This window comes from Nannospalax galili, unplaced genomic scaffold (genome assembly GCF_000622305.1).
Source record: "Nannospalax galili isolate Female #2095 unplaced genomic scaffold, S.galili_v1.0 scaffold598, whole genome shotgun sequence".
Lineage (NCBI taxonomy): Eukaryota > Metazoa > Chordata > Mammalia > Rodentia > Spalacidae > Nannospalax > Nannospalax galili.
Window position 1 is genome coordinate 1,446,861 of NW_008342423.1, and position 9,394 is coordinate 1,456,254.

General features: G+C 46.1%; 1 protein-coding gene across 1 annotated transcript in view; it reads left to right on the forward strand.

Annotated features, from left to right (window-relative positions):
• Nucleotides 1-9,394, forward strand: part of Muc4 (mucin 4, cell surface associated) — a 27,669-nt gene that overhangs the window by 2,685 nt on the left and 15,590 nt on the right. Inside the window, exons 2-8 of the mRNA XM_017799475.1 lie at nucleotides 1,221-1,640; nucleotides 1,904-2,044; nucleotides 3,030-3,169; nucleotides 3,965-4,129; nucleotides 5,081-5,236; nucleotides 7,199-7,329; nucleotides 8,860-8,948. Coding sequence (XP_017654964.1) covers nucleotides 1,221-1,640; nucleotides 1,904-2,044; nucleotides 3,030-3,169; nucleotides 3,965-4,129; nucleotides 5,081-5,236; nucleotides 7,199-7,329; nucleotides 8,860-8,948 — 1,242 coding nt within the window. The remainder of the gene's footprint in view (nucleotides 1-1,220; nucleotides 1,641-1,903; nucleotides 2,045-3,029; nucleotides 3,170-3,964; nucleotides 4,130-5,080; nucleotides 5,237-7,198; nucleotides 7,330-8,859; nucleotides 8,949-9,394) is intronic.

Genomic DNA, 9,394 nt, shown 5'->3' on the forward strand with positions numbered 1-9,394 from the left:
CATGGAGACCACCAGCCAACCTGAAACCAGCAAGCTCACAGAGGTGACCCCATCAACTCTTTCCTCCTCCACAACTGGACCCATGTTGACTCAGACAGTTTCTTGGGGCACTTCACATCCAGGTGAAACCACCACCTTCTTCCCTTCCAGTGTCAGCAACATTATGTCCCCAGCCACATCAGAAGTGGTCATTCCAACAACCTCCACAGACTCCTATCTAGGGAATACACTGCACACATCCCCAACGGTTACTCAAAGGTTTACACCTGTTACCACTGGAGTCTCCATGACAATGTTACCAAATGATCTGTCAGCAATGCCAACATTCAGCACCTCTACTCAGGAATCATCAGCATTTCCCCAGAACCAACACACCACAAGCCTGGAGACCACCAGCCAACATGAAACCAGCACACTCACAGCGGTAACCACGTCAACTCTTTCCTCTACCACAACTGGACCCACTCTGACACATACAGTTTCTCAACGGACTTCATCTCCCGATGGAACAACCACCCCACCTGATTCCAGTGTCAGCAGCACACCCCCACCCACATTAGAGGTGCTCATTTCAACACCCTCCACAGACTCCACTCAGGGTAACACAGGGAACACAATTTCCATGATTACTGAAAGATCCACACTATTCACTACAGGAGTCCCAATGACAGCTTCACCAGATGAACTCTCAAAGGTGACAACACCCAGCACCAGCACGTATACTCAAGAATCACCATCATTTTCTCAGAATCAACACACCACAAACATGGAGACCACCAGCCAACCTGAAACCAGCAAGCTCACAGAAGTGACCACATCCATTCTTTCCTCTTCTACAACTGGACCCATGTTGACTCAGACAGTTTCTCAGGGCACTTCACATCCAGGTGAAACCACCACCTTCTTCCCTTCCAGTGTCAGCAACATTATGTCCCCAGCCACATCAGAAGTGGTCATTCCAACAACCTCCACAGACTCCTATCTAGGGATTACACTGCACACATCTCCAATGGTTACTCAAAGGTCTACACCAGTTACTGCTGGCGAATTCATGACAACTTCACCAAATGATCTGTCAGCAGTGTCAACACTCAGCACCTCTGCTCAGGAATCATTACTGTTTCCCCAGAACGCACACACCAGAAGCATGGAGACCACCAGCCAAAGTGAATCCAGGACGCTCACAGAGGTCACCATGTCAAGTATTTCATCCTCCTCAGATAGACCCACTTTGGCTCAAACAGTTTCTCAGGAGACATCCTCTCCAGGTGAAATCACTACCTCAACACCTTCTGTCAGCAGTACACTCACAACCACTTCCGAAGTGCACCTAACTTCTCTCTCCACAGACTCATCTCCAGGGGACTTTGGGCACACATCACCACTGGTGACTCAAAGTTTAACTCCCATTACCTCAACAGTTTCAATGACAACTGTACCTAGACAATCAACAGTACTCTTAGCTAGTACCTCTACTCAGCAATCAATAACGTTTTCTCAGAGTCAACGTACAGCAAACACGGAGATTAGCAGCAATGCTCAAACCAGCATGCTTACAGAGGTGACCACAGCAAGTCATTCATCTGCCCCCATCGGACCCACTCTGACTAAGACCTTTTCTCACGGGACGTCCTCTCCAGGTGAAACAGCTACCTAACATTACAGGCAAGGGCTGAGGTGAGGTTCACCAGAGTACAAGGTGTGTGGTGCAATGGGTGACTAGCTCTCCATGTCTTCTGCCCTGGCTGAAGATTGCTTATATATGGAGATGTTTGTGCTGATCAGTATATAGACAAGAAAAAATATTAGCTGCTTCTCTTAGCTCCTGATTTTCTGAGTCTCTATGACTCTCATATTCTCTGAACGTAGAACCCAAGCCTTTCTTCTCTCCCTGTATGTCCAGGAATGATCACAAGCTCTCTGAAGACAGACAGCTGGAGAAACACTACATCACTCTCTACAACCTCCTTAACCCTTACCTCCTCCAGCACTCCCAGAGGTTCCAGCTCAACAGCTTCCCCACTCCCTATCTTACCAGGGCAAGGTAAGTGATACCAATGAGGTAGAATTTCTCTATCTTGTAACAGAGCTAGATATAGAAATTGTAGTTGTGGTTGCTAGACTGGATTTGTCAGTTTAGATCCTTGTATGTAGCTGACGGATTCAGTCCTATAGCTGAATGTCTAGGGTACTAGGTGTACATGCTGGAAATCTTGTAATGGATGTGGGAACAGGGAGAGCACCCCAGATAGGGAGGATGATCAAAGCAGCTGGAATAAAGCCACAGAAGTGAAAAAAGTAGTCCGTGAATACAGCAGCATAGGGTAGGGATCCCCAAACATGTGACATTGCTGGGAGTAAGGTGAAGAGTGGTGAGAAGGAGGCGGGGTGTACAGTCTTGTGGAGAGGGAGAGCCAGGGAAAACACAGATTTGTACCATGGTGGCTAGTATGGATAGATCTGGTCAGTGACGAGGCCAAGAGCTGTATAGAGACATATGCTGAGCCAAGCAAGACCAGGCCCAGGCCCTAATGAGTCAGTGCTACCATATGGAGTGAGACCTATTTGGAAAATACTTAGGGTGAGGTTTCCTAAACTGGAATTTAAGGACATAGGGTGGCCTAGGACAAATTCTAGGGGATCCTCAAATTTATCTGGAGAAATACCGTTTTAGGAAACAAGTCCCATTGCAAGTATGAATCTTCACTGTATTCAAATTTTGTCTTTAAAACCATAAAATAATTATGATTAAGGAAATAGATACAGAATAGCTTGTTGATATTCTAACAGCAGTGTTTACTTTTCTCCAGCCCTGGGAATGAGGGTACCATCGAAGAAGTAAATTGATGTGTTAAATATGTGGAGAGACAGAAGAATTGTAATGGCTCGTAGTCAGGGCCCACTAGGGCCCCTTCATGAAGAGGGGACAGGGTGAGACACAGCTTAGAGGAAGCTCTCTCAGGATCCTTCTGTAGTTGAAAGAAGGGAGAGGCCCACAGGACTTTGTTTTCTTCTCTGTCCTGGCCCAGGCATTCCCCTGTTCCCGTACGGGTCAAGTCCTGCAGTTCGAGACCTGCAGTTATTTGCCAGGGCTGTGGATTTTACCTCACCACTCTTCAAGATCCAGATTGGTTTCCCCCTCGGCTCTTCTCTGCGGGATTCCTTCTACGTGAGTTTCTGACTGAAGCCCAAGTGTCAGGTCTGTGGCCTGTGTTCTCTGGGCCCCGCTTCTCTGTCCAGCTTGGAGACGGCCCATGACTGGGCAGAAGGGAGAGTGGAAGTCATCTTTGGTGGGTAGTATCTTTACTGCCTTCTTTTATGTCAGAGGTCTAGCTGTGGAAAACAGAATGAGGCTCCTTCCCTGATGGGACAAGAATATCCTTATCCTAGTAAAAAGAGATTGCTGCTATTTTCACGGAGCCTTTTTATGAAGCACAAGCTATACTTGGGAAACTTGACTAGTTCACATTGTTTCCATTTCCTGTGATTACTTTCAATTCTTTGGTCCATGTCTCCCAGAGTAAACTTGGAATGTGATCCTGGCTCCTGTGACCAGGAAGGGGACTTAGGACACATGATGAGAAAGCAACACAGTAATGGGAGTGAGAGCATTGATTCCTTTGCCCCATCTAATATGTCACAGGCTTCAAGACAGGGTGAGGGGCTTCACCAAGAAGGCTTCACTCTGTGAAAGGCTGGGTTACCAGCAGAGTTCTGCCACTGGGGCAGGACACAGGTCACTATTTTGGACTGACATGAAGAATGTCCTGATAGTGAAGAATATTTTTAAGGTTACTAGGTCAAGGCCTCTCCTAGAAGGCAAGAAATGGACAAGGTGATCATCAAGGTTGACACCTCTAAGCTCCTGCCCATATGGGCTTTTAGGGGACCAGCTTCTGAGGAGATGGAGAGATAATCCTTCCTTCATCTGTCCCTGAATATTAACCAAGAACCCTGTGCTCAGTTCACAGATAATGGCCAGATCATTTTCCCAGAGTCAGACTACCATATTTTCTCCTACCCCAACCCACCTCTGAGAGGATTCACAGGATGGGATCGTGTGGCCATGGTGGCTCCATTCTGGGATGATGCTGATTTCTCAAGCTACAGAGGAACCATATTTTACCAGGTGAGTCTTTCAAAGCCTGACAGTAGGGCGCTCCCAGCATCCTGGCAGGAGAGACCAAGAGCAGCTCTTGTAGGGCATTGTATCCCAACCTAGGCTTGTGTGGGCAGGGATTGAGGTTTAAATACAGGGTAGGGAGAAATCCAATAAAGAATGCACCAAGCATGGTGGCGCACATCTTTAATCCCAGCACTTGGGAGGCACAGGCAGGCAGATTTCTCTGAGATTGAGACCAACCTGGTCTACATAGGGAGTTCCAGGCCAGTTGGAGTTATAGGAGACCCTGTCTCAAAGCAAAACAAAACAAAACCCAAATAAAAACAAAAACAAAGAATATTGAATAGACTCAGGAATACTCTATCCCAACCATGAGAAGACCTGAGAGTGATGGAGATGGAGTTTACAATTTAACATTTGATTTTAAAATAAAGGTGTAGAGGGTCTGTCTTAACAAGTTTCAGTCAAAGAGTGCTCCCACATGCATCAGGATTAGATTAAAAATACTAACCAGTGAAACCATGCAATAAAAGCTGTCACAGCAAATGTGTTTTGTGCCCCTGCCATTGACAAGGCCCTACAGAGGCTCCAAAGATGGAGAGATACGAACCCGCTCTTAAGGAGCTACAAGCAAGACATGGGAATGTGAAAATGGACTCACGTGGTCATACTGTCTAAGCCAGTTTGAGCTAAGAGATGTATCAGTTCAAATCCAGAAACCTTGGATTTCTGAGCTGGGACTCTCTAGTTCACATGCCCCAGATTTTCCTGCAGCCCAAATTTAAATTGATCTTAAGGTCAAAAGGGCTCATTGTAAAAATTCAGGCCTGAGATAAAGAACTACAGGCAGCATGTGGGCACTGAAGTGAGCAGGATCCCCAAGCAGAAAGCAAGGATCCCTCAGGGGTGTTGAGAGGGACTCTCATTTCCTTGATCTCATGGACTTTCCTTTTCTAGGAATATGAGACACTCTATGGTGAAAGCAGCCCATTAATCCGGGAGGTAGAGACTTTGATTAACAAGTTCACAGATGACTGGAGCTACAAAGCCAAGTGGACCCTGAAGGTCACATGGGTCAATGTCCCTGCTTATCCTGCCCAGTGGAACTTCGGGGTGAGTAGACAGTGAATGGACAGCTCCCTATGCGTCAGCAGAGAGTCAGATATCCTATAACCCTAGATAGGAGCTACCCTTCTGGGATACTCTCTGAATGGAGGAAAGGTGACTAATTATATCAATTCCCTGGGAGCATGGTCTGCTGAGTACTTGCAGTGGGCCAGACCTGCCTCAAGTCAAAAACATAAGAACAGTATTTACAGGCAAGAATGTCTGGCTGGCTATTGGCAGTTTCAGATGGCTTATATGAGTCAGCTTTTTTTTTTCTTTATTTTCTTTTCCTCCTCTTCCTCCTCCTCCTCTTATTCTTATTCTTATTCTTCCTTTGTCTTTTTGAGACAGGGTCTCCCTGTTCTCCCAGCTGGCCTGGCCTGGAACTCACTACGTAGACCAGGCCGGCCTTGAACTCACAGAGAACCTGCCTCTGTCTCCCAAATGCTGGGATTAAAGGCATATGCCACCACACCTGGCTGAATCAACTTTTCTTTGTTGTAGTTAAATATCAGGTACAGGCCACTTGTGAAGAAAAAAGACTTACTTGGCTCACAGTTAGGGGGCGCTGACAGTCCAAACAGCATAGCGTAGGCTTCTCAGGGGCTGCCTTTGGTTGCATCCCCTCATAACACAGAAATCAATGGTTGGCATATGTGCAAGAATAGGCAAATTACTGCATCTCAAACCGAAGATAGAGGCTGGCTGGCACCAGGCTGCTCCTTTTATAATAGTACTCTGGAGAGAATGCAAGGGGCCTCACAAGAATGACCTGTGACCTAGGAGCCCAAGGCATCTCAGTAGGCCATTTTCAAAAGTCCTGTCACTTTTCTTTTTTTAAAAAAAATTGAATTCATTATACTTTGATCATATTTAGACCCCTGTCCCCATCTGTACCCCCTCTCAGTACCTGCCGCCTGATTTCATGTACTTACGTTGTGTATATATATTAAGTCCTATCAAGTCAATCTTGTGCCTCCAAGTGCCTTTCAGTGTGGGTCCATTCATTGCAGCCTTGTCAACCTACCCAGCATCACACCCTTAAAAAAAAACACGACTGTCCCTCTCTCAGCAGCCACTAGTTGTCAATAGTTCATTGGCTAGGCTGGAACTTTCTACCCACCTCCCCACTTCCATGTGCTCCATTTTCAATAGCACCAGCCTGAGGACCAAGCCTCTAAAACCTTTGAATGGAGGAGACACGCACTCAAGTCCTAATCAAACATAACACAGCTTAACTTCATATTATCATCCACACTTTCAAAATGAGAAGATAATGCTTAGATAGGTTAACCATTTTTCTCAAAGTCACCCCATCTAGTAAATGACAACACCAGACCTGGACCAGAGAGTTTTCCAAGTACTGGTTCTTAGACCCAGTGTCATCCAGTGGAAATGGCACCACATAATCTCCAAAGCCCACATTTTTCCCTCTGAGGACTCACAGCTCCTATGGTCTCAATGTTCCTCATGTCTGATCTAAAGTCACTTGTGTGTATGGCCATGAACATGCCTGATTTTGTCCAAAGTCACTTGTTTCTTCACTCAACAAAATGCTCACTGACTACCTACTTGGGACAGAGCATGTGTAGGTCACACACGCCATGTAAGTGAAAGGGATACTTGGACAATGTCCGTACAGATCCCATGGAGCTAAGGAGGCCTCTCTCAGCTCTGTCTTGCCTAATCTCTTGGGTAACTATCTCTTCAAACCCTCTTCTAAATGTAACGTAACCTAGGACCCTTTGTTTCCTCTCCCTGGAAAAGTTGCAAAGAAGGCAAATTCAACATGGTAAGTGCTTTGACACCCAAGGTTAAATGTCCTAGCCATTGCCAGCATTTCAAGCCCGGATAGACTAGGAACAGGTGAGGTATATGTCTGGGCTAGAGTGTGGGTCAGGTGTGGGGACACCAGGAAGGAAACAGCAGATCTCTCATAGACATCTGTTTTTCTCTCACCAACCCCAGACCAATACCTACCAAGCCATCCTCTCCACAGACGGCAGCAAGTCCTATGCCCTGTTTCTCTACCAGAGTGGTGGGATGAGGTGGGATGTGACCCAGAGTCCACGCAACTCAGTCCTCATGGGCTTTTCCAGGTAGGACAGGATCATCCAGCCATCAGCGCTGAATTGTAAGAGATAAAGGTTGCAGAGCACAATTTACTACACACATACTCCTGTTCCTGGGATGAAGTGTGACTCCTCAATAATGTAACTGTTCCAGTGAATCAGCCATCTTGCTGTTTCCATTGAAAGATCTCTCATTTGTATTGTCCATCCATCTTTCCTACCCCAGCACCTGTGAATTGGGATCACTTCAAGTTTGACCACCTTGGTTTCCACTGACATTAGTTGACTTCTCAAATTCCATAATAACAGCCAACATTTATTACACTTAGTATTTCATATACATTATTTTGTTGGTGATCACAGTCACCCATGTGGTAAATACTATTGATGATCACTATCCTATAGATGAGGAATTGAGATATAAATAGATGAGCACTTTGCTGGAAATCATGATTTAAAAGTGGCAATGCAGACATCTGCGATTGGAATCTGCCTTCCTGATTCCCAGTACCCTGCAGCTTAGATGGACAGGGAAAGGGGGAGAAGGGTTGTAGCTGATTACAGTGTGGGCTCCTGTGCATGAAGGTGCCACAGTCTCCGAGACAACAGCTCCCAGCCACGGTGAAGCAATCGGTTGTGAAGGTCATGCATCATTTGTTACTGGGAATTGCCTCAAATGGCTTTCTCTTACATTAGGGTGTGTTCAGGCTGCCCTATAATTACAGGATTTTGACTTGCTTTTTAATGTGTAGTGAGGCGAATACGTGTAGCTAAGAATTTTACACTATCCTCCATGTACTCAACAGAGGCGTCATACATGCATGTGTCCTCTAGCCCATGTGACAGAGGAGCAAAGAGTAGGAATCATGTGTGAGCAATGCACCAGCAGTGAGTCTGGGGCTGCTACTACAGACGTTTTCTCTGTCCTGGACCCACACTGTGATGGAGATGGCAGTACCTCCAATCTGGTCTCCACTCAGATCGGAAGGATTTGCATCAAATCCTCACAAAGCTGTGAGGTAGATACTACTGAAATCTCTTTTGCCCAGATAGTAAAACTCCAAAATCAGGGATGTCAAATAACCATTATCACCAAGCTATTAAGTGCTGGACTCATCACTTGAAAGTGACTGCCTGACTCCAGAAACAGGCTCTGAACTATCCTTACTGTATGTCCTCTCTATCCCTAATACAAGGGAAACAAATGGGAAGGAAGCCTGAGCTCTGTTGTGTTCACACCTCTGTCTCATGACTAAGTGGGACTATAAGTTTCTTGCCACCACTGATCAAATGGTTAGCTGGAGTGAGTGCTGGTTGACTGACAAGCTAAATTAATACCTTTTTTCTTTCTTTTTGGTCTTTTTGAGACAGGGTCTCCCTATAGCCTCAGCCGGCCTCCAGGCTGGCCTTAAACTCACAGAGATCCGCCTGCCTCTGGCTCCCAAGTGCTGGGATTAAAGCCATGCACCACCACGCCTGGCTTAAATGAGTCACTTTTAACTGAGAGTAAAGAGCCCATGTGTGACACAGACCTAAAAGTCTTTCCTTTGCCTGCAGTGGAGATGGGTATTTTGAAAACAGCCCGCTGACATATCGGCCAGCGATGGAGAAGTACCATCCAGATCAATTCCTGAACTCCAAATTAGGTAAAAGTGCCACCTGTCATGTGTGAGCTGGCCTCAGTCTTTTCTTGCTTTCTGCCCCCTGTGCCATGATAGTCTTAGACAGTTCTAACCATTCTACTACCCTAAAGAGCATTCTGCACAGGCTGACTGCCTACAGGTACACTTTGTACCTAGCACTACCCAGGAAACAACTCGTCCCTTCCACATGCTCAGACCCTGTAAAATCTCCTTCCTTAGAGGAGCCAAGTGTAAGATGTCTGTCAGCCAGCACCCAAATCCTGGTGTGAGGACATGGGAGGTGGGAAAGTACATGGTGGGTAGTTAGATCAATCACCCAAGTGTCCTGTTCAGAACTGGAATGGTAGTCTACATGAGACCCCCTAAGGAGATCTACCCAGAGGAGTTCCAGAAGGCTGACATTTATTCAGTCAACATTTATTGAGTACCTACTAAATGCTAGTTAATAG